At 37.1% G+C, this 24,486-nt stretch overlaps 3 protein-coding genes across 3 annotated transcripts; all 3 read right to left on the bottom strand.

Moving 5' to 3' along the window:
* Nucleotides 1-9,038: 9,038 nt before the first annotated feature.
* Nucleotides 9,039-11,886, bottom strand: LOC147294017 (heat stress transcription factor A-6b-like). The gene is made up of 2 exons (XM_086230617.1): nucleotides 11,276-11,886; nucleotides 9,039-10,674 (listed from the first exon to the last, which is right to left on the bottom strand). Exons 1-2 carry the CDS (start codon nucleotides 11,567-11,569, stop codon nucleotides 9,892-9,894), a joined length of 1,077 nt encoding a protein of 358 aa, XP_086086743.1. The 5' UTR covers nucleotides 11,570-11,886; the 3' UTR covers nucleotides 9,039-9,891.
* Nucleotides 11,887-14,226: 2,340 nt separating this feature from the next.
* Nucleotides 14,227-17,338, bottom strand: LOC147294018 (acireductone dioxygenase 2). The gene is made up of 7 exons (XM_086230618.1): nucleotides 17,181-17,338; nucleotides 15,732-15,843; nucleotides 15,542-15,636; nucleotides 15,102-15,216; nucleotides 14,892-15,016; nucleotides 14,675-14,745; nucleotides 14,227-14,565 (listed from the first exon to the last, which is right to left on the bottom strand). The coding sequence occupies exons 1-7, from the start codon at nucleotides 17,196-17,198 to the stop codon at nucleotides 14,499-14,501; spliced, it is 603 nt and encodes a 200-aa protein (XP_086086744.1). The 5' UTR covers nucleotides 17,199-17,338; the 3' UTR covers nucleotides 14,227-14,498.
* A 5,212-nt stretch (nucleotides 17,339-22,550) lies between these two features.
* Nucleotides 22,551-24,085, bottom strand: LOC147294019 (acireductone dioxygenase 1-like). The gene is made up of 5 exons (XM_086230710.1): nucleotides 23,934-24,085; nucleotides 23,753-23,840; nucleotides 23,541-23,635; nucleotides 23,166-23,405; nucleotides 22,551-22,879 (listed from the first exon to the last, which is right to left on the bottom strand). The coding sequence occupies exons 1-5, from the start codon at nucleotides 23,943-23,945 to the stop codon at nucleotides 22,751-22,753; spliced, it is 564 nt and encodes a 187-aa protein (XP_086086836.1). The 5' UTR covers nucleotides 23,946-24,085; the 3' UTR covers nucleotides 22,551-22,750.
* Between the last annotated feature and the right edge of the window lie 401 nt (nucleotides 24,086-24,486).

Below are 24,486 nucleotides of genomic sequence, written 5' to 3' on the forward strand. Positions count from 1 at the left end.
TAAAAAACAAAAAAAAAAATTGTGTGTATGGACACCCATTGAAGTTTATAGTAGAGTTGAATAGATAGGGTTGACAATTTTTCCAACCAACCCAAGTCCTTAAGAAACTTACCCCTTTAGGGAGGGGACGGAAATAACATTATCCATTCTGGTTGATATCGTTATGCATAGGGTTTCGTATCATTTCAATGCATACTTATTGAAATTGCTTAAAAAGATCAACAAAACATGCATGGATGACTAAAAAAATATATGGGAAAACACTTTCTTTGGGAAAAATTAGTGCCCTGTTGAAGTAAATAAGTATATGCTACATGTATCATATTAGTTGGTCATATCTAAAAGGAGAAAAACAAAACTTGTGTATGGTCGTTCTTATCATGTAACATTATTGTGTGGTAAAACAATCAGATAAAAGATGACATGTATATTTAACATGAAAACAATTAGATAAAAGATGACATATATTTCTCAAAATAAGTTCACATGCATCAAATTTAAGACCATATGCCCTAGCATAGTGTTAGGGGTTGCTTTTGTATGCCGCAGTGCTTGCTTGCCCAAGGTCATTAATCAAGCCTTGGCCGCTTGCTTGTGTGCAAGGGTATTTTAGTAATTAGCAAATTATGTATTTTTGGAGAATTATTTATTATGACTCCTAAAACATTTTGATGTTTCTTGGTGTAATATTCAACTTGGCTCAGAATGCTCTTTACAGGGGGGTGACTAGTCGGTGGAATACTGGGCTAGATCACTAGCATAGGTAAGAGCATGCACCTTGAGCCCTATACTCTCTTGCCATCAATATAAGAAGCATATTCATTCAATCTTCTGTTGCACTGTGAGCTTTTCCATTTGTTATTGTTTGTGTGAATCTTATTTGTGGCTTGCTTGGTGCTAGCACAAATCTAATATATTGTGTGGGTTGTGTTGCCTACGAGGTACTCACTTGGCTGACTTGCTACTCAGGGGAAGGATAGCAAGTGCCGCACGGTCCGTCTTTAGCCTTGTAAAGTCGGCCTGTGACAGTTGGTATCAGAGCGTGGTTACTATAAATCCTACAAGATGTCCCGTATGACGAATTCGCAACATTTCGATTGGATCGATAGTCGATTGGGTGAACTTGCAGGGCTTCCAAATAGCTTGGGAGACCTCACCGAAGAAATAAAGAGTTACAACCTACCAGAGCTCGTACAAAAGGTTGGAGAACTAGAAGGCTTGGCTGGAAGAGTAGTCGCCTTAGAGCGAAGCAAGAGTCCATTGAGCAGTGAGAGCTCAGCTCCCTTCGATGAGCGAATGGGAACGATGGACAATGCAATTCAAGAGCTGTCGAAAACCGTCAGTGAATTGACGAAAGATTTTCGTGATGCGATTAAGGCTATCAAGATAGAGCTTAGAGATATGAACAACAAGCTCAACCTCACTATGCGGGCAGTGGGGAATGAGGCCCCAATCACCCAAGGAGTGGGTTACGCCAGAGTGAAGGTGCTCGAACCCCAAGCCTACGGGGGGGCACGAGACGCGAAGGAACTTGAGAACTTCTTGTTCGACATGGAACAATATTTTAGAGCAGTGAAGGCAGACTCAGAGGAGAGTAAAGTGAGCATGGCCACGATGTATCTTACTGGCGATGCAAAACTTTAGTGGAGGACCAAATATGATGACATTCGGAACGGGAGGTGCACCATCAACACCTAGCAAGATCTCCGCAAAAAGCTTAAGACTCAATTCTTTCATGAAAATATCGAGTACATTGCTCGGCGGCAACTGAGAGAGCTCAGACAAACGGGCACTGTCAGAAACTATGTAACGAAGTTTTTGGCCGTGATGCTAGATATTCAAGACATGCCCGAAAAAAGACAAGCTATTCTATTTCCTAGAAGGATTGAAGCCATGGGCCAAAACAGAGTTGTAGAGACAAAGAATTGGAGATTTGTCTTCCGCCCAGGCTGCTGCAGAACGCCTGACAGACTACACTTATGACGACTCCTCTAGTAAGAGGAACCAAACCTCCTCTAGTGGTAACAACAACAAGTCATTCAGGCCCAACCAAAATAAAAGTGAGGGAGTAGAGTTGAGACTTGCTAACCAGGGAGGAAATGAAAGAAGGAACACAAACTTTCGGGACTCGGCACCATCTCAACCACAGAACCAAGCTGGCTTCAAATCTAAACCTCTTGCTTGCTTTTTATGTAATGGACCACATAGAGTGGCTGAATGTCCTCATAAATCTGCACTAAATGATTTGCAAGCTTCTATTCATTCGCAGGAAACAGGTGAAGAGCAAGAGCAGGAGGCAGATCCCGACCACATGGGAGCTCTGAGATTTTTGGGAGCCATGAAGAAGTAGATGATTGATCCCAAGAAGATCCCCGAAAAGGGCCTTATGTTCGTGGAGGCAACCTTGAATGGTAAAGCCGTCCGAAGTGTAATGGTTGACACATGTGCCACCCATAACTTTATCTCCAAAGGAGAAGCACAACGATTGGGCCTAAAGCTAGAGAAAGATGTTGGGCGCATGAAAGCGGTGAATTCTGAAGCATTGCCAACAACCGGTGAGGCCAAACAGGTACAAATCAAGCTTGGGTCGTGGGAAGGAGAAACGGACCTCATAGCAGTCCAAATGGATGATTTCGATGTCATACTCGGGATGGAGTTTCTGTTGCAGAAGAAGGCCATTCTCATCCCAGCCGCGCACAACTTGCTAGTCATGGGCGAGAAACCTAGTGTGGTCCAAGCAACAACAAAGAAGCCTTCTGAACCCCGACTCCTGTCTGCCATGCAATGCAATTCAAAAAAGGAGTGAAGCGCCAAGAGCCATCCTATGTGTTAGTCCCGATAGTGAAAGGTGAAGTGAATGATGAACAAGTTCCCCCGGAGGTTGAAGAGGTCTTGAAGAATTACCAAGATGTTATGCCCAATGAGCTTCCGAGATCCTTACCACCAAGAAGAAGAATAGACATGAGATTGAACTCTTCCCTGGGGTGAAGCCACCTGCGAAAGCACCCTACCGAATGGCCTCTCTTGAGTTGGCCGAATTGAGAAGACAGTTAAATGAGTTACTGGAAGCATGGTTCATTAGGCCTTCTAAGGCACCATTCGGAGCACCAGTTCTATTTCAAAAGAAGCAGGATGGAAGTCTTAGACTATGTGTGGATTATCAAGCCCTTAACAAAGTGACTGTGCACAACAAATATCGCATTCCCTTGATTGCCGACCTATTTGATCAGTTGAGCAATGCCAAGTACTTCACGAAGTTGGATCTCAGGTCGGGGTATTATCAAGTACGAATTGCTGAAGGAGATGAACCGAAGACCACATGTGTCACCCGTTATGGAGCTTTCGAATTCATGGTGATGCCATTCGGGTTGACTAACGCGCTAGCCACCTTCTGTACTCTTATGAACCAACTCTTTCATGGCTACCTTGACAAGTTTGTGGTGGTCTACCTCGATGACATTGTGGTTTATAGCTCAACCCTAGAAGAACACCGAGAGCATTTGGAAAAAGTGTTCCAAAAGTTACGAGACAACCAACTATTTGTGAAGAAAGAGAAGTGTTCATTTGCTCAAGTAAGTATCAAGTTCCTTGGCAAGATTATAGAGCATGGTCGTATCAGGATGGACATGGAGAAAGTGAGGGCTATTCAAGATTGGTAGACACCTCGAAATGTGAAAGAGCTTTGATCATTTCTCGGATTAGCCAACTACTACCAGCGATTCGTGGAGGGCTATTTGAGGAGAACCGCACCCTTAACTGAATTGTTGAAGAAAGGGGCAGGGTAGGGTTGGAATGATCAGTGTCAGAGGGCGTTCGAAGACATCAAGCAGACTATGATGAATGATCCAGTCCTGACTCTCCCAGACGTGACAAAACCATTTGAAGTGCAAACGGATGCCTCAGACTTTGCACTAGCGGAGACCGAGAGGAAGTATACGGCGCAAGAGAAGGAACTTTTGGCAGTAATTCACTGTCTGAGAACATGGAGGCATTATCTGCTGGGATCTAGATTTGTGGTGAAGACGGACAACTCGGCAGTCAGTCATTTTTTGTCGCAGCCTAAGTTGACTCCGAAACAAGCCCGTTGGCAGGAGTTCCTAGCAGAGTTTGATTTCACTTTTGAACATAAAGCAGGGAATACTAATCAAGTAGCAGATGCCTTAAGCAGAAAAGCTGAGCTCGCGGCACTGTGTGCACTCGCAGCCTTGCCGGGTAGCACGGTGGCTACATCTGTGCGAGAGCGTATCTGGGGAAGTTTGGATAAAGATCCAGTTGCCCAAGCAATTATGAAGCTTGCGAGTGAAGGGAAGACTCGTCTGTTTTGGGTGGAAGATCAGCTATTATGGACAAAGGGCGGCAGGTTGTTTGTCCCGAAAGCTAATGGGTTACGCAGGACGCTGCTGCAAGAATGCCATGATACATTATGGGCAGGCCACCCTGGCTGGCAGCGGACACATGCTCTCTTGAAGTAGGGTTATTACTGGCCCCAAATGCGAGATGACATGATAGAGTACACAAGAACTTGTCTTATCTGTCAGCAAGACAAGATCGAGAAGCAGAAGACTCCGGGATTGTTGGAGCCACTACCTGTCCCTACCAGACCTTGGGAGAGTGTCTTGTTGGATTTCATTACTAGTCTCTCGAAGGTTAAGGACCTTAGTTGCATTCTAGTGGTGGTGGATAGATTTTCAAAGTACGCAACGTTTATTCCAGCTCCAAAGTCTTGCCCGGCAGAGGAGACAGCTTGTTATTCTTCAAGTATATGGTGAAGTATTGGGGTGTACCCAAAAACATTGTAAGTGACAGAGATACCAGGTTCACAGGTACGTTTTGGACAGAACTCTTTAGTTTACTTGGTTCTCAACTAAACATCTCTTCGAGCTATCATCCACAGACAGATGGCCAAACTGAAAGATTCAATGGGCTCTTAGAAGAATATCTGCGCCATTTTGTGAATGCCAACCAGAAGAATTAGGTGCAGCTGCTAGACATTGCACAATTCTGCTTCAACTCCAAGAAGAGCTCATCAACCAACATGAGCCCGTTCGAGATCGTAACCGGACAACAACACCTGCTGCCACACACTGTATATAAGACTTACAGAGGAAAGAATCCCAGGGCCTTCAACTTCACGAAAGAGTGAAAGATTAATTCTGAGATTGCCAGAGCCTACTTGGAAAAAGCTTCGAGCCGAATGAAGAAGTGGGCAGACCGCGGACGCCGACCCTTAGAATTCCAAGTGGAAGATCAAGTCCTATTCAAGTTGATGCCAGAACAACTCCGAGTCCTCCGCAACCAAGACCGAAGACTCCTCCGCAAGTATGAAGGGCCATTTCCAGTCATCTCCAAAGTCGGCAAAGTTTCCTACAAGATCGACGTTCCCTCCTGAATGAAGGTGCATCCCATCTTCCACGTCAGTAACTTGAAGCCGTATCAGCCAGATCCAGCGCGCAACCAACCAGCCAAAGCCGAAGTCGACGTCACGCCTCCGAAGGCAAAAGAAGTTGAAGAAATCCTGGTAGACAGAATGGTGGTGGTGGCCAGACATCCGTGTTTGGAATTCCTTGTCAAGTGAAAAGGACTAGGAGACGAAGAGACAAGTTGGGAGAAGGAAGGAGACTTGCAGTCATTCAAGCAGAAGATCGAAGAATTCCGCGCCACACAGTCGTCGAGGACGCCGACAGCTTAAGTGGGGGAGGGTGTTAGGGGTTGCTTTAGTATGCCGCAATGCTTGCTTGCCCAAGGTCCTTAGTCAAGCCTTGGCCGCTTGCGTGTGTGAAAGGGTATTTTAGTAATTAGAAAATTATGTATTTTTGGGGAATTATGTATTATGACTCCTCAAACATTTGATGTTTCTTAGTGTAATGTTCAACTTGGCTCAGAATGCTCTTTACAGGGGGGTGACTAGTCGGTGGAATGCTGAGCTAGATCACTGGCATAGGTAAGAGCATGCACTTTGGGCCCCTGTACTCTTTTGCCATCAATATAAGAAGCATATTTATTCAATTTTCTGTTGCACTGTAAGCTTTTCCATTTGTTATTATTTGTGTGAATCTTATTTGTGGCTTGCTTGGTGCTAGCACAAATCTAATATATCGTGTGGGTTGTGTTGCCTACGAGGTACTCACTTGGCTGACTTGCTACTCAGGAGAAGGATAACAAGTGCCGCACTATCCGTCTTTAGCCTTGTAAAGTCGGCTCGTGACACATAGCCTGTCCCAAATAAACATCCACAATAAATCAAGTGCGCTTGACAAGGTTTGCTTCTTTAATACCGGTATCACTACAAAGACACAATTCTTATATTTTAACTTGGGTTATTCTGTCATATCAGTCTTACACAAATATTTCTTTTTGTACAAAGGTTAGATTACCCACATAAGATGGGTCTCACCATTATGAGGAGTTGTGATCTACATATAATCAATCACCATGTGTTACAAAGAGTTTTATAGATTGATGAATTCTCAATCGTCTTCCTAAAGATGATGATCACATAGAAATTGATGGAATGGTTTAGATCAGAGGATCAAGAATGTTTAAAGAGCATGATGAGCGGCAGAGGATGCTGGAGACAAAACCAGTGGGCACACATAGTGGGGTAGGTATTAAGATAAAAACTTGGGCTGTCGGTGGCTAAAGATGAGCTTTCCAGGATGAGGTCACCCTGGGCCTAGTTTTGGCTTTAATTCCTGTTTACAAAAACTTGTTATCAAACCATGCTGTTGGGTTTCAACTTTCTCTTTGAATCTGTCAATGTCTCACGACCCAAGAGGCCAAGACCAAATGAAAATGAAATATCAACACCCACAAAAATTTATGCAAAACAAAAAAAAATTGATGAGGCCAACAAGGCCAAACCCACAAACAAAGACACATTCATAAGTCTTCAACATTGAATACTTCTGCTTAAATTTGTCTTGTTTTGCTAGTACTATTGAAAAGCATTTCAATATATATCTACTTGAAGTTGCTTGTGCTTTTGGTTGTTAGTTTTTACTAGACACGTATATCATCAACTTTTCATAATATATATATATATATCAAAATAGGCTAAAACTTAGCTATTATTTATTGTATACAACATGTGATTATAATATGACCATATTTGTGTCTCACACATGTTGTATATAACAAAGAATAAGTAAGTTCCTCTCACCAAAATAATACTTGTAGAAGTTAGTATTCGACCCATTTGGTAACGGGTAGAGCGGTTCAAAATTTATATTATATATTGTTATATAAGACTATAAATTTTGGATGTGATATTCTATTCTAAAATTCTAAATACATATGATGTTATTGTTAACATTTCTTTTAAATGACATACCAATCTCATCAAATGAAGCCTAACATCCATTGAAATTCAAGACCCACTAGCTGAGTGGCGCATTGTTTGCAGTGTGCCAGTGTGTGGAATTTTCCCTACTTGTAGCACTTAAGTAATTGTCAATGACTTTAATGCTAATCACCAAATATTTGTTTTGGATGAGGTTAGATGGTTGACCCAAAATCCCCAACTGACCCAACTGGTTGGGCTTCCCCAAACTTTGATTTGAAACTATTTACCAGCTCTCTAGAGACTAGAATAGCCCATACAATTTTGGGCTTCATGAATTAAATAATAGATATATAGGTTTCTAAGCTTCTTTGAAACTGAAAGGATCATACCATTCCCATGCATGCATATATGGCCCAACTTCAGGACCATTCACATGCATAACACTGCCACCCCTCTAGGCTCTAGCTGATAACAATGATTTATTGTGCCACCATTCACATTTAATGGCATGCATGGCCTGTTTGTCACCCTTTCCATACATGCATGTATATCTTTTTTTTTTCTTTTTTCTAGGAAATGACATGTAAACATAGTGCCTTCCCTGAAATATTGTCCAAATTCAAATCAGAATAACTGGCACATGGGTAACTTACTAATATTAGCTTCACATCTAAGGTTTGGGTTGTTGGTATTGTCGAGTGCCAGCAAAATACATATCTTTAATTTTCATCATCTTCCTATATACTAATACCAAACACAATTTTTTACAATTCTTAAAATATGAGAATAGTTTTTAAATTTAATTTCAAGCACGTATACATAAACTAAAATATTAAATTTAATTATAAATAAAACCAAAGTTCTTAGGTCGAGATATGCACAAATTGTGATTCATACCTCTTGTTTAAAGAGGAAGTTTCAATTTGGGGGGAAGGCCATACCTACATATAAGAACCGTTGTGACTTTCTAAGGTCTAACCTTTTTGACCAATTTTTTCATCTTAAATAAAGACATCATGCCCTAGACGCGAAGGTGGTTCATCTTAGTAACTTAGTTCTTACTTTCTATCGCAACCCAAAACCCTAGTCATGAATCAGGTAATATTCTCATATTTAAGTGCAAACCGGTCAGCAATATTTAGCCTAGTGGTATATATCTATCTACAATATTGGAGTTCCAAGTTTGAATTTTCCCTCCCTTAAATTAAAAAAAACAAAAACAAAAACAAACTTGCAAACCATAAAAATACAATAAGTACCACAACAATATTTGACAAACTTTAATTTACAGAAAATAAAAACAAAAAGCTTGGCCCTTGAAAAGGCATATGATCTGGCAGCTCCATACATCATGCCAGCTACACCGCTCATGCACAGCATGTGCTGTGCAACCTTATTGCTTCAGCAGGCACTTGCAGCATTCTCTAGGTGTTTAAAATGCGACATAAACATAATTAAGGAAGCTAATATTCCAACTATTTCCTTAACTTGGGCCATAATCAGACAAAGAGAGATATTATTGCCAACCCTTCTTTAAGAGCTGCACGTGTATAATAATCTGCTCCCTTAGTGTTAGGCAGCACAGTTGATCCCCAAGCGCTAAGAAACGAAAGATGCTGGTGAGATGCTGATTGTGTCTGACTGATATCGATGGTAAACATACATAAAGCACAACTTTTGCATCAGTCACCGTCTAAGACTTAAACCAATATTGTAGTTGTATTCAAAATCATGCCTGCTTAATTTTCTTTACAATGACACATCACATTCTAATTGGTTCTTGTCAAAATATACATTTCCTCTGTCATTCCTTTGAATATATGTCATGGTGGAATTTGCTAGATTGTAGATTAACAATATTTTCTTTGAAACTGCAAAACAATCTAACACGTACAGTTCACACAAGGAGCAATCCTTTTATAGTGTGTGGAACAAACACCCATCTGAACAAGGCATGTACCCTCTTGATGCCTTTCAAGATGCAAGATTTCAAGCTTTCAATCATTTTGGTGAGACCACCAATCAATCCACCACCTTCATGAAAATGATTAAATGACAATTTCTAGTCCAGGAAAAACTTAGAGATCGAAAGTGTTCTGTATCACCGACAATGTATATGCAGTCAGTGACAAATTAAGCACAACATGATCTCAAGTGTGCCATCCCCCATTAATTGTTTGGAGCTAATCCTGTTGGAGTCCAACTGCATACTGTGATACTAACAAATAAGGTTTTACCCTCTTGCACATAAATAAGTAATTGTTAAGGATTCCATGAAGAATTGGATCTTAAGGTCTTGAATGTCAACATTAATGATCAGTCAAGATAAACGTACACATACCTTCCAACCACTGACAGGAATACAGACAAGAAAGGAATGAACAGCAGTGCTACAAACAAACCAAGAAATCTAAGAGGTCCTAAAAGTACTATCACTGATGGAAAGAATACTGTTTTTTGCTTCGCTCCATTAGTGTAATTTCTCAGTGTTAATGTGTTGGTATTCACTAGTCAATACCAATTAAGAAAATGATTTAGGAACTTCAAGATTTGTTGAACGAGGGTGTCCTACCCAGCTCCTTGAAGAAAGTATATGAAAATCTCATCTTTTACTTGGGACTGGAGGCCAAGTAACCAAGCTGCTCAATTATCACGCCGACATCTTCCTCCTCTTCTTGATCACCTAGTATACCAATTTCTTCATCCATACTCTCATTCAACAAATCTTGCCAAAAACTCTTATCCAGGTCTTTGTCTCCACTGTCATGTTCCTCTTCTTTCTCTGTACATTCTTCCTCATGGATATTTTGGCTTCCACTTATGCCCTGCATGTCCGGAGCAAATTTGTCCAACTCCGAAACTTCAAGCTCACATATGTCACCATGATCTTGGGGTTCAACTTTAACAAAAGTTTCATCTCCAACTTGGCCTAGTTCATCCACCTCAACATTACTGGGCCCTTGCTCAATAGGCCGCCTTCTCTTCCTACTAATTGCTTCCTGAAGTTCTTTCCTTTTTTCCTTCCGTTGTACCAATTGTTGTACAAAGTTTGGATTCTGCATTGCTCTTGCCAAGAAATTCATCATCTTTTGCTGTTGCATCTCGGTCCTCTTCAGTCTATCTTCCATTCCTTGGAGGTAAACTCTAGTAGTTTGCTGATGTTGTCTAAGCTTCACCAGTTCCTCCATTAAAACCTGCTTATCACGCCTCAACTGATCAATTTCTCCGTCTAATCCGAATCTACCAACTTCAACACAAGAGTCCAAAGCTTGCTGTGAAGCCTGAGCATGAGATGTCTTCCTCCTCCTGATATTCTTTAAAAGATGCTTTTGCCCTCTGAGAAACCCTTCATTAGCAAACTCCCATTTATCTGTATCAACCTTTCTAAAGCCCTACATTAATCAAATAACTTCTTCATGATCAAATCAGAGAGAGGCTTCGTCTACTAATTTGTCAGTTGCATTAACCCTTAATAACTTTTAAAGTTGACCCATTTAACAGAGAGAATAAATTCAAAAAAAGAAAAAGAAAAAGAAAACTGACCCATCTTATTAAGTTATTAAAAGTTTATAGCAGATGCAAAAGCAGCTCCACCTGAAATAGTATCTTGCAAATTTCATACATTGATTTCTGCACTATCCTTTTTGAAGCCATTTAACAAACAAAATGTCCACATTAGGGAACCCAATAAACAAAGACACCAAAAGGAACCAACTAAATCTATTGTAGAAAGAAGAAAAATATAAAATACACATTTCTAGCTGCTTCATGAGCATGAATGAACCCAAAAGTAGTCACATCTAAAGATCCCAACAAGTATATTATATTAGACATGTATATAATATTCAAATTACAAAAGACCAAAAAAGAAAGAAAAAAAAAGAGCAACTTGCCTCTCATAATTCTCATTCTTGAATGTTTGACAAAATAAACAATATGAAAGTGTCTCAATGAATGAATCATATGAGGTAAGGAGAGAGTAAGTACTCTTACATAGGTGTTGAGCTGCCTGACAAAGCTTGAGAAATTGTTGTGCTTGAAGTATTTGGGGAGAAGACTCATGGAAAAGCTCTGGGGATCCCACACAACAAAGCTGTTGTTGTCTCTGCTCCAAGAGACCATGTGATTCGTGGTTGGGTCTTCGACGATGTCATAGGTTTTGGTGAGGAATGGTGGAGGGCCTTGGTCATTAAGTCCCCCCATTGGCAGAGGAACTGAAGCACCCAAAGAAGAAGACAAACCCACTCCCTGAAACTCCCCCTCCTTCACTTTGGCTTGAGGATTCATTGTTGGGTAGCAAATTCTGATCTGGGTTTGGGCTCTGGTGGTGGTAGAAGGTCTGCCCAAATGGGTTTTGGGAGTGCAGGTAGAGGACACAAGTTTTTGACAAAGATATATGAAGTAGAAGAGTGAAGATTGGGCACAAGATTTGGGTACAGATGAGTAGGAAACTTGAAGAGGCACACAGAAATGATAAAGTAAAGACAGGAATGGTTATGAGAAGGAGAAGCTCAGGTTGCTATGGAGGCCAAGAAGCGGAGGATACTGCAGAGCTGAAGAGAATAAAGAGGGCCATGGCAGGTGTTTTTGGAGTTTGGACAGAATGCCGCTGGGTCCTGGGAGTTGGGCACCAACAATTTATAAACAGAGGTCAGCGGGGTAGTGCCCTTTTTTATATATATATTTTTTTTTCATTTTTTTTTTTTGTATATCTGGTCGTCCCGTAGTTTCGAAACTATATTTTATTTTTTATTTTTTATATTCTTTTGATTTATATTGTTTGTAATTTTATGATATTTTAAAGTCAACATAAAGTTTTTTCTCAAATTAAAATTAATGACTTGTATAAACTCATGAATTTTACTTAAAAATGAAAAAAAAAAATCATATATGTAACTTTCGATTTAATTTTTAAATAAAAATTGAAAATTTGAATTTGTTAAAATTGTCCTTATATTGCAAATAACATAAAACATATAGATCAAATATGAAGTTTTGAAACCACAAAGACTAAATTAACGTTTTTTTCCCATCTTTTAGCCAAACAAGATTTTTATTTTTAGTTTTTAGGTTTATCTAATCAAACTTGAGACTTCTTCAATATTTTGTACAACTATACTGGTTTGGTTATAACTTAATATTTAGTATTCAATATAGTATGTCACTACTTATATATAAAAAACAAATAATTGTATATATGATCTGCATTGTGAGTTAGACTATATATTAGTGATGTAAATTTAGATGTGTGAGGGTTGAAATTAGACAAGTTAAATCTCTAATAAAAATTTAACTGAATTTGATCGAATTGATATAATTTATCAACTCAGACATAACTTGCTCCTGCTAATTAGTCCTTACAAATTCATTTTTGAATTAGATTCAACTTGAAGTTATACCTCTAATTCCAATTGCCTTTGGAAGTCATGTAGGAAAAAGTTGAATTATAAAGTATTATTCAAGACAAAAATGGATTGAGAATTTGAGATAGTTTTCACCTACCCTCACGGCTCACACTGTACCTTCTCCTTTTGGAAAGCCATTTGGCACACCATGTTTTATCATCACAGCGAATGAGTCAATGACAAAGAAAATGGTAGCTAGGGTGAGAGACTGAAGGACCAAATATTTTAATAAAAAGAAAAGGGTACCTAACAATAATTGGATTGTACTTTATGAGTATAAAATTAAGCAGAAGGTTGTAGAGCAATGAGGGGGATTTGTTTATGCTGGTCCTACTATTTTTATCAAAATATATAAAAATGGAGAGATGGCATTGATGTAACTGTGTAAGTGGAACCTACTAGAACTGTAGATGAAGAGTCTTCTTGAAGAGTAATGATATTATTGTCCGTCTGGTTTAAGAGACAGACAATAGCATATTATTCTGAGTTTTGTAATTGCAGCTAAAATGCGTTTGTGTAATTATGGGTGAGTGGAAATTGAAGATGAGGAATTGAAGGCTGTAGAATAAATATCTTGGTTGCAAAAATATTATTATATGCATAAATCAGACCATGTTGCATTATGATATCGTGCATTGATCATCCACTTAAAGTTTATCTTTTTTCGACCTTATCGACCATCTATCTTTCGCTTTTACATGAATTAATAATTTTAATTGGAGTTAGAATTTTAAGATTTACTTTAATCATTCTAATTTGCATATGCAAGAATACACATGCTGAACGTGGATGCACGCAAGAAAAACTACTATGAAAAAACTTATATGTAACGTATATATTTTCTCTCCTTCTCTTCTCGTAACATTTTATTTAAGTTTTTCTTCCTTAACAGTTGACACAGTGCAAAAGCTGCTCAAGTGTTATATTTGCATGTCTTGAAAAGGACAGGGTGAAGGTTAAGCAGCTTGGAATATTCAATTTTGGTTAACGTTGAAGATTATTTAGCTAAACACAATCAGAGTCTAAGAGACCAAAATGAAATGTAAATTAATATTTTAAGGGGCAAGAGATGAGTGTAGAACCGCACCGAATACACCCGACAAAATATATTTCAAAAGCAAATTGGAGCTGAAAAGGAGTGGTTACTGACGGATTAGGGTCCAAATCTAACTTTAGTAAGAATCAAATTTTGTTTAATGCAACTTTATGAGGGAATTACTGCACTCAAGATCCGGTAACCATAATGAGATCTGGTTCTTTGTCATCACCAAATGGCCGACGCTACTTTCACCCAATCAATGACCAACTCAAGGACCCTCTGGAAAATGCCTTCTAAACAAAGACATGTACAATTTGATAACTAAGGTGGTAACCAAGTCATATTTGGGTAACGTCATTTCGGTTTCTATGTCGAAAACTAATCAACCCTAGATAGACTTATTCGACTTTTTGCCCGACTAGTCACTACACGTTCAATTGCTGCGGACATTGATTATTTGCCATTCTACAAGCAAGCAGTAATCTTGGAAGCACAAAAACTCACAAAATAACGCAGTAGAATTATGCAATTATTCATTTTTACAGAGTTAGGTATCAATATATAACAATCAACAGGTAAAGAGATGCTGGGAATTTATTTGAGGTTACACAAGGCCAGGCTACTACAACACAAGCAGAACAAGCATTATAGGACACTCAGGAGTCAGGAGCCACCTGTGCATCACAGACCATACAAACATATATATCTTTATCTTAGCCGAAATGGCACTCCATTATTTATGAATCCTATTTTTAGAAGCAAAAGCCAGATTTCATGCTGCTGCATCAACCGCATGGTCACCAGCTTCCTTGTGCACAAAGGCTTTAAGATACTCCTTCCTGCAAGAAGGGTCCCTTTGTAAGAGACTCAAAGCCTATTGAACATTCTATTGACAGCATGTATAAAAAACAAGGGCCGTCCAAAATTTAAAGAAAGACAGGAACATACCTTGCAGAAAGATGGTCATGAGGGCGATTGAAGGGGGTCCAAACGGGATCACCAACAAAAAGCCGCATTGCCTGCATTATTAAACATTGTTTTTGAGAACTTCTCTTGATTTTAGACGAGTACGGAGCATAGCAAAACTCCGCTTTCTTGGAGATGAAAGAAGAGAAGAAAAACAAAAAGTGAACATTACTAACATTTGCATGCATTGAACCAATACCTTAATGTAATTGTCTGTGTCCAAAGTAAAGCGGTGATAAATTCCAGCAGGCAAAACAATCATTCCTCCCTTTTTCAACCATACGCGAATCCAATGTTCGTTACGGTCCCTAACATCAAAATAACCTTCACAAGAAAGTAAACAATCACTAATCTGAATAGGTAAGTAAAGATGGGACAACAAATCGGGATACAGCATAACTAATCCTACCACTTCCTGCCACACAGTAGCGGATCTCCTCATCAGTGTGAAGATGTTCCTCAAAAAAGTTTTTTATCTTCTCTTCATAATTTGGCAGCTTTTCAGGGCAAACCTCACAGAAGTCCTAGAAAAGGAAAACATTATCAGTTTGAACATACAGAAAGATTTATTGCCTATTCGCATCTTCACAGTTACTATAGTGCGATTATCAGTACTCAAACTTTTAAAGGAAACTGGAAAAAAGACCAGATACAATTCAAAGTGTAAGTTCAACAGGGGTCAGAAGTTTATCAATAGAAAACAATCTTTCAGATGATATACGTCAATGAAAGGACAAAATTTGGCATGGTTGCGAATCCTTGCCTTGACATACATGAACAAGCAAGTTTAGGGTGATGACACTATGCAATTAAAAAATGAAAAGAAAAACATAAGTGAGTGTGACGAACCAGGTAGGAGTATCCACGGTCTTCACGAATCTTCTTCAGCTCCTCATCTGTTTCATAGTTATCAGCATCTAAACGCCAGCTGAGGACTCCAAGCTCTGCAAGGTCAACATAATTGTTTCATAATGATTTTTAAAATACTAAAACACTCAAAAACCTATTTAAATTATTTTGTTTTCCAAAGACAGCTCACCAGCAAGTTGGTCTAGGGATACAAATTCCTTGGGATCCCGATGATGGGGGAGTCTCTGGTCTTCATCACTATCATCCATGTACCATGCTTGAAGGACTTCCTCTCTAGGGTCCTGTATAAGTTAAGAATATGAAAAGATATCCTGATCACAAAAATGATGATTGTACTTTTTTATCTTTATTACTGCAAACAGAATAACAATGAATCTAACATAGAAAATCCCAAGAGGCCAAGAGTCAATATCAACTTTTTGTCTAGAGTTGCATGTGTGCATAAGAGAGAGAGAGAGAGAGAGAGAGAGAATGATGTGCATGAAAATGTGAATGAAGGCATCTCTCTGTTTGCTTGTCACATGACAATCCATGCTTAGAGAAACAAGGGGAATGAGATCTAAGTCTTATATATAAAAGGTCATCCGACATGTTGTCCGTCTTTACAGACAAGAATTATAACAAAAACATGAAAGATTAAGGAGCATCCAAAAATATCAAACCTCGTATATCAGTACCTTACTCATCCATTCTCTTAAAAGCAACTTGAGTAAATGGAAGTGCAAATCTATGACGACTTTATCTAAAGTAAAGGACAATGCAAGTCTCTGACAAACAGTTTTAGGTTCCCTTCACTTATAAAAGGTGTCCTAGCACTCACACAATTGCTAGGTTTGGGAAGAGTAAGATGGAATTAACCATACCCCTGTTCCCTTTGAGGGACTCAACCCCACGACCATCAGGCCGCTTAGAAAAATTCATAACCGTTGCACTAAGACACACCTTCCATAATCAGTTCCCTTCACTTATCGAAAGAAAAAAAGATTCAAAGAATATCTATATTCCTGAATAGTTACAAGCTTGAAAATCGGAACAAGGGTGGCAATGAAACAGCAGTTTCTAATCAGCTGCATGCCTGCATCTCAATTCAAAGCTGAAAGAGTTTCCAACTCTAAAGCAAAAACATCCCAATCTAACGGTATACTCTCTGTTTAATCGTTTGACAATCACATCCCCAGCCCAATTAATCACTCAGTAATCAAAAACAAATCCATTTCTTCAGTCACAGCTATAGCTAAAACCCACTATCTTTGCTGATTTCTAATCGCTAATTTAATTCGCACAACTTGTCACGCAAAAAGCTAATTAATTAGTAACGCAAAATTCAATACAAGCTACTAACGGAATCATCCTAGTGATCAAGTACAAGCAATCAAAACCTCAAATTATTAAACTAAAATCCATAAACCATAACTTGAAAAATTAGATAGTTATCGGGACAACCGAATAGCATTCAGAACAGCTTCAATAGAAAAAGGGAAAAAAATAATTGAACAAATAAACTATCTGATATGCTTGCAATAAGAAAATTTTCCCGGGAAAATATTGACTCTTTTTTCCCGGAAAAGGGACGATTAAGGAGGGCCTGGGCCTGAGGTTGGGCTTTGAGAGTGTGTACCTTTTCGGTGGTAACCATCGCTGCTGTTGTTTTGTGTTTGGCGTTCGATCTCTGAAAAATATATCTAGAATAGAATGGCTTCAAGACCACGCGTATCGCCTCACCTCACCTCACCTCAGCCGTTTTATATGAAATTTGGGAAGATTTGAAAAGACGAAACTGCCCATCCGATGTTTATATTCAGCAATTTCGTGCCTTGTCCAGGTTAATTGAATCTGCCCCGTATTCTTTCAAGCAAGCAATCCGTCGCCGTTTTCTGTGGGTAGAAGCCGTAGAATGGAAGATGCGATAAACAACTTGTGTTCATACTCAATGCCTCATAAAGAAAAATAGAAAAGAAATTCAGTTCCAAATTCCAATTCTATTAGTCAGATGATTAATTGGCTTCTTCAAAATCAACGTCAACGAACCATTCTAACTCAAAAAAAAAAAAAAAAAAATCCTAGTTGGGATTGAACTAATTTGGTTAATTCTTACTTGTAATTGCCATCAAATATTAAATGAGTCATTTATATATTATTTAAATCATAATAATTTATGTAATAAGTACATATCAACTATCACAATATGATATTAAGGCTATTTTTTTTATGAATGAAGTTTTTAAAAAATCAATTCATATGCATACTTGATTTACCATAAGACTTCCATAAAGAAAGAAACCAATCTAGAAATTGTAAATCACTAAAAATAGATGTAGGAGTATTCGCGCATCCTTTTTACCATTTAGACACATCGTGCAAGACCCGTCCATGTTGATACGAGAATCATAGACTTCATAGCCCTCAAAACTCTATAAAGTCCAAGACAGTATGTCAGACATGTACAACGTAATTTTTGCAAATAGGATGGACTATCATGTCCACATAGACCTTTTGATACATTTGCATCATATTTTCACCATTTTTTTTTTTTTTTCGCCTACTATTATTAGCCAATTTTTCACTTGATAGCTACATAGTGCATCGACTTCCTCATTCTTTTTAAGTGTGAATTGCTTAAAAAAGAAAACCAAATCCTAAAAGCTTGGTTATGCTGGAACTATAGACAATGAGCCCACATTAACACTTTCAAATAACACTTTCAACATTAAATTTTGGAACTATCAAATTAACACTTTCTCCTCACATTTAGCTCCATCTTACAATGAAGAGAGACAAATAAATGCATTCATTTTTTAGGTGCACCCTATTAACTTGAAGATTAACATGATAAGTGATAACATGTTAGACAACCATTAAACTTAAGCTTAAACTGTCAAAGAATTAATCAACATTAATATATTTAAGCTAAGCTAATTAAAATGCATTTTCTTTAAAAAACTATTGAAAAGCCCCTAAATTTTTTTAAGAAAACTCAAAAGTAAGCATATATATATATTTAACTCAAAAGCCCAAAAAAATACATTAATGGACGCGCATCCATGTTTTAGCAAAACAGTGAGCTCGGCACTGTTCATCGATCGCTCAGTATTGTAGTACATGCAGTAACAATTTCAAGTGTTACTGCAGTGCAAAATTTTTTCTTTTCCTATTTTCTATATTTTTTTGATAATTTTTTTTGTTATTGGGTCTTATTTAAGTGTGTTTAGGCATGATTTAATATGTTTTAGGAGATTTATGAGGTTAAGCTTTAGAATTTAGAATTTTTTTTAAAAGTATATATAAGTATAACTGAACTGCAAAAATATGTAAAAAAGTGTTACCAAGAGTTGGGCACAATTTTTTGTCTTTGAAGTGTGAAAATCCTCTGTATGGTAATTTTTGAAAGAGTAAAGTATAGGTTAAGGAATTTTCTTAAGCAACACCAAGATATGGCGCCCATGAGTTTGCTTATAACTTGTAAGGGCATTAAAGTGCATCTTTATTATTTATCTAGATCAGACTAAAAATCTAATAAAAAATTATGGTTAAATATTAAATATTAATAGTTTTCAGCAAAGCAGTAAAACATTAATTTTTTTAAATTTAGATAACAAATTGGTATAACCATATTTTTCAAAGTTGGTATTTAAACTGAAATTTAGTATTTACAGTAAAATGACATAAACGTTTTACTAGTTAAAATAAAAAAAAATATTATTATTTGATACCTAAAGTGGACCTAAAATCTAATCGGTAGACGTGTTCATATAATATAGCGTTAGTCGTTATTTCCGTCATTGAAATATTAGAGAAATTATTCTATATAACCGCTATATTGACACGTGGTATAACTAGTCTATTTGTTATAATATGAGTGGATGTTATTAATATTATACCCTATTAATATAAACATATTGTTCAATAATATCCTTACACGTTAGATTAGTTGTATCACGTAACGGTATATCGGTTATACCCTATAATTTTTCGAAATATTATCCATGACCATTGTCCAGATGTCAGACTGGATGACGCATAATATATATCGTATAGGCTTATTGCTAAATTGTGTGTGGAAAGCATTAATGGCCGGCCATGAATATAGTATGCTTTAAATCCAATGCTTGCATTATTGTTGATGGTCTAGCAAGTCAACTAGTTGTCCCATATATGGATCTGATTGATATCCCTTCAGAACATGCTGAAATTCCAGTTTGCCTGCTTTTGCTGACAATCTGCATATAATTAAACAACCCATTGATAAATAATTAGTGAATATTTACTTTTTATCTAAATTAGCAGATAAAGAAATAAATTCTTGCGTGAATTTGAGTTTTTTTTTTTTTTTTAAATGGATAATTGATAAATGGACAATTGAACTTAAAACCTTTTTTTTTTTTAAAAAAAAATTTAGGGAGAGGGAAATCAAACTTGGATGCAGAGAGGCAAATTCTACGACTCTTCCAACTGGGTTGCCCACAAACTACAAACTTAAACCCTCTTTAATATTACAAAGATAAATATCACTACAATATAAGTTAGTTAATAATGTAAAGTATGTAATATACCTTAATATTCATGGCATATTCCATTAAATACACATCATGCATACACTTTAAATTGAAATTTGTGATTGTATTTTTAGCTCGTTTATGGAGAAACTTTGGGCAAAGTACGGGTCAAAATCAGAGTTAAACTTGATTTGAAGTTTGAACTTCTTATATGAATTGAGCTTGAGCGTCTGAGTGGAAGATTGCAAAAGCTCAAGCAACATTCCACGAATAAGCTGACGTTTCAGCTTTCTAAATTCATGATTTTGGAGTTTTAGGTTTCCTATTTCATCTCGCATTATTATCTAATTAAAGTCCATAAGGTACAAATATGTCAAGAATCCTAAGTTTAATTAACACTTTAACCTTATAGGGTGCACTCAAAGGTGATAGAGAGATTAAGTCCTAGTGGGTGAATCGTTAAGTTGTTACTTTTTCTTATATTAGATATTAAAAAAATTTAAGTGATTTCCGAAGATGTATGTTAAGTCGTTAAACTTTTTATCTTTGTTCTTGTAATTGTTTAAAAAAATTATCTGTTTTTATTTTTTTGTATGTGGAGTTTATTTGTTTATTTATTATAGTCCATTAATAATAAAATTCATCATAAAAAGAGTTATTAGTCGAATATGGTATATATGAAATGTACTATGGGTTCATTATTTCTTGCTTGTGATACTTCTAGTTATGCTAGAGCTAGAACTGTTCTAGTCTAGGATTTTCTTGTTCGGCCCTCCCTCCCTTGTACCAAAAGAAAAAAGTATTTGCTTCAATCAAATTAATAATTTGTAGTATTAAATCTTTATGCTGTGGGATGAATTGCATTGATCATCCAAAAGGTCAATGGAAATCACTTCCCATGCCATCTCAAACCACGTACAACTTGTGGCATGGATCCGTACTTATTAATATAGTCATAGACTTTTTTCTTTTCTCTGATATAATAGCCATAGACAGCTGAATGCTTCTGAACCTATGCAGCATGCATGCCTTTGGTTGGAAAACTTGATGATCACTTACCAAGTTATAATTAATTAACCTAATAAATAAATTATGCACCTATTACGTTGTTCTTTTGGTCATAAATTATGCACGTACTATTACTAAGTAACGAATCCTTATACGATTGTACAAATAGTATAAGACTAAATTAACAATCAGTGCAGGTGCATGCCTGTGGCTTTTCGGCTTTTTGACCGCTACCCATGTTAATGACTTCCAACACGCTGCTGTGCTAAAAGTCAACCAGTTGACACTTCAATTATCTATGGTTTTGTAATATAAAAAATAAATAAATAAATTTTAAAGTAAATGATTAGAAAACCCAAATTTGGGCTCTCTATACCTTTAAGACCCTGTTTTTTTTTTTTTTTTTAAGGAGGTCTAATAACACCTAACCCGGTCCATATTCTAACATTCATCTCTTCTCCATCTCGTTTTTTCCGTTTCTCTCTCTCTTTGACCTCACTCTGTCTCACATCGTTGGCTCAAAGCTCATTGTTGAATGGTTGTTACTGCTTGTCAGTAACAATATATAAGTGAGGATTGAACAGTAACAATATGTAAGTGGGGCTATGATTGTTATTAATAATCAATAACAATATATAAGTAGGGTTATGGCTGTTACTACTTGTCAGTAACAATATATAAGTAGGGAATATCATTGTTACTTGTTAATAACAATATTTATATTGGCTATGATTGTTACTGTTTATCAGTAACAATATGTAAGTGGGGCTATAATGTTACTACTTGTCACTAATAATATATAAGTGAGGGCTATGGTTGTTATTGTTTTTTAGTAACAATATGTACGTAAGTGGGGACTATGATTGTTACTCCTTATCAGTAACAATATATAAGTGCGGGTTATGGTTGTTACTAACAAGCAGTAACAATATGTAAGTAAGGGCTATGATTGTATATTTGTATATGTAAGGGGCTATGATTTGTATAAGTTGCCTTGTTTCTGAGTTGTTTTGCATAGTAAAAAATTGAAAATATCTATTGTTTGATAGTGGCAATAAATAATTGCCACTGTTGGTTTTTTTAAAAAGTGGAAAAATGGCAAAAAAGTTATTGTAGCGATGCTACAGTAACACCGTTATTGTTGGCATGTTAAAGTGGGCCGCTAACTATAGCGGTTGGGCTTTACAAACAGTCTATTTTATGAAATGGACTTAAAAAAAGAAAAAGATCCTTTATTATAAGTCATTCAGTTCTGCAGACCAAATTGATAAATTGCAAGAAACATTTGGATTCTTACCAAATTAATGGATCGTCTTTTCAAAAACTCCCTATAAGAAAAAAACTAATAATGTACAAATAATAATAATAACAACAATAATAATGAGGGACTAAATGGATGAGATTGCAACAAGCAGGTTTTACTAGCTAGCTTGCTGTTTACAAAAAACAACATGTTGGAATTTTCATATTTTGTGAGATGATAGACGTAGGACAAACATCAGTAACACGCATCCAATAGATTTATGTAATAACAAGAGAGTACATTACATTTTCAATATGAAAGCTCCACCTCAATTTTCAAGTAGATATAAAAAGCTCCAATTTGATCACTTTGTAGGCTCTACTATATAATACACCTTCTAATATACCATTACAAGAAGATATATGATGATGATTGATCCCAAAGTTAATGAGCTTCCAAAGCCACTCCCACTTTCTTAGTGAAGGTCTCCATATACTCCTTCCTAGCTGGATGATCTTCCTGTGGCCGATTATAAGCAGTCCACACAGGCTCCCCCACAAACAACCTCATCAACTGCACAACACCAACAAATGAATCACATCAAATTTAAACATTCACCAACCTTTTTCTCTTTTTTTCTCATTTGAGGGAAAATTCCGTAAAACATGTCCAACACATTTTTAACCCTTCAACTTTGACAGGTTTATTTTTCATACTAAAAGTATAGATTTGTAATCCTTTATTAGAACATTGACCAATCATTGCAGACCCACAAAGACAGACCATAATTTCATTTATTTCTAACAAATAAGATATTGATGCGTGGCGCAACTCTTAATGTGTCTTACTTAATACTTACCTTAATAGAGTTGGTGGTATCATGAGTGAACCTGTGGTAAATTCCAGCAGGCAAAATGATAAGATTACCAGCCTTAATCCAGATTCGAATCCAACGGTCATCCTTGTCTCGGACATCAAAGTAGCCACTCCCTTCTAAACAGTAGCGTATCTCTTCATCAGCATGTATGTGCTCTGTGTAGAAGTTCTTCAGCTTCTCCTCATAATTCTCCAACTTCTCTGGGCATATGTCAAGCAAATCCTACAAATTCCAACACAAATAACAAAGACTTTTCTTTGTTGGTAATACAACATTAGCAGCAAATTAGCATAAGTGAAAGTTCTCAAAACATTCCCAGTAACTGAAAGTTGAAACTATAAATACATAATTAAATACCATGTAATTATATCCCCTGGTTTCTCTAATCTTGCGCAGTTGTTGGTCCTTCTCATAGTCCTTTGGGTTCAAGCCCCAGTAGAGCACACCCAGCTCTGCAACCACCACCATGAATACCAAACTTGTTTAGCAAAATTAATTAATGGGACTAATTCATAGAGAGAGTTAATGTTTATGTTAATCTTAATGTAAGAGGAGGGTATAGAGAGGACCTGCCAAATGGCCCAATGGAACAAACTCTTTGGGGTTGCGGTGGTGAGGAAGCCTTGGGTCTGCATCGCTCTCGTCCATGAACCAAGCCTGCTTCCATACTTAATAAATCAAGTAAAACCAACCCATTTATTCACAAAATTACCAAATTACATTGAGATAATCGCCTTGTTAAGAACTCACCTCGATCGCCATGGCTGACTCGCTTTTGGGTTCGGCTTTAGCGAACACACACTGTTTATAAGGGAAGGGAAAGGAGTGTCGTAGTGTCGTTTGCACTCGATTTTTTTTTAACACTGATGCTCTTGTTAGACTGGCAGGTTTTGCCACGTGGACGGTTTGATTTCCTTTACTTATTTGTGGACACCATTATCGGAACTTTTATTTTTGCTCACCTATACCATTTTATTATGGTACATATCATTGCACTCAATTGATCACATATCTATTAGAAAATTATTACTCACAAACTCCATTCAAGATATGTGCCAGCACCAATTGTGCACATAATGTCGTTCAACTATCATTTTCCAATGTTATAATATCCTTGTGGGAGCTTCTGATTCAAGTGAGTGAGAACTTTACCCCAACATGCTTAATAAGAGCTCAATTCTTAGTCCTCTTCCTCCACTTAATCAAAAAAAGAAAAAAAAAAAAAATTAAACCATTCATCGATTCTAAACAATTGAAGAGTAATCTAGAAAATTGTAAGTTTGTAACCCATTCATCGATTCTA

The sequence above is a fragment of the Dryas octopetala genome, chromosome 2 (genome assembly GCF_963921425.1).
Source record: "Dryas octopetala chromosome 2, drDryOcto1.1, whole genome shotgun sequence".
NCBI lineage: Eukaryota > Viridiplantae > Streptophyta > Magnoliopsida > Rosales > Rosaceae > Dryas > Dryas octopetala.

Bases quoted from the DNA above. Each gene is read 5' to 3' on its own strand.
- LOC147294017 (XM_086230617.1), bottom strand. From the start codon at position 11,569: ATGAATCCTCAAGCCAAAGTGAAGGAGGGGGAGTTTCAGGGAGTGGGT. The intron at 10,675-11,275 runs GTAAGAGTACTT...TGATTAATGTAG, and splicing joins TCAGGCAGCTCAACACCTAT to GGCTTTAGAAAGGTTGATAC.
- LOC147294018 (XM_086230618.1), bottom strand. The intron at 15,017-15,101 runs GTAGGATTAGTT...TTTCTTGTGAAG, and splicing joins CTACTGTGTGGCAGGAAGTG to GTTATTTTGATGTTAGGGAC. The intron at 14,746-14,891 runs GTATTGGTTCAA...TTAATAATGCAG, and splicing joins ACACAGACAATTACATTAAG to GCAATGCGGCTTTTTGTTGG.
- LOC147294019 (XM_086230710.1), bottom strand. The intron at 23,406-23,540 runs GTATTTAATTAT...TGGAATTTGTAG, and splicing joins CCAGGGGATATAATTACATG to GATTTGCTTGACATATGCCC. The intron at 22,880-23,165 runs GTAAGTATTAAG...GGTGTTGTGCAG, and splicing joins ATACCACCAACTCTATTAAG to TTGATGAGGTTGTTTGTGGG.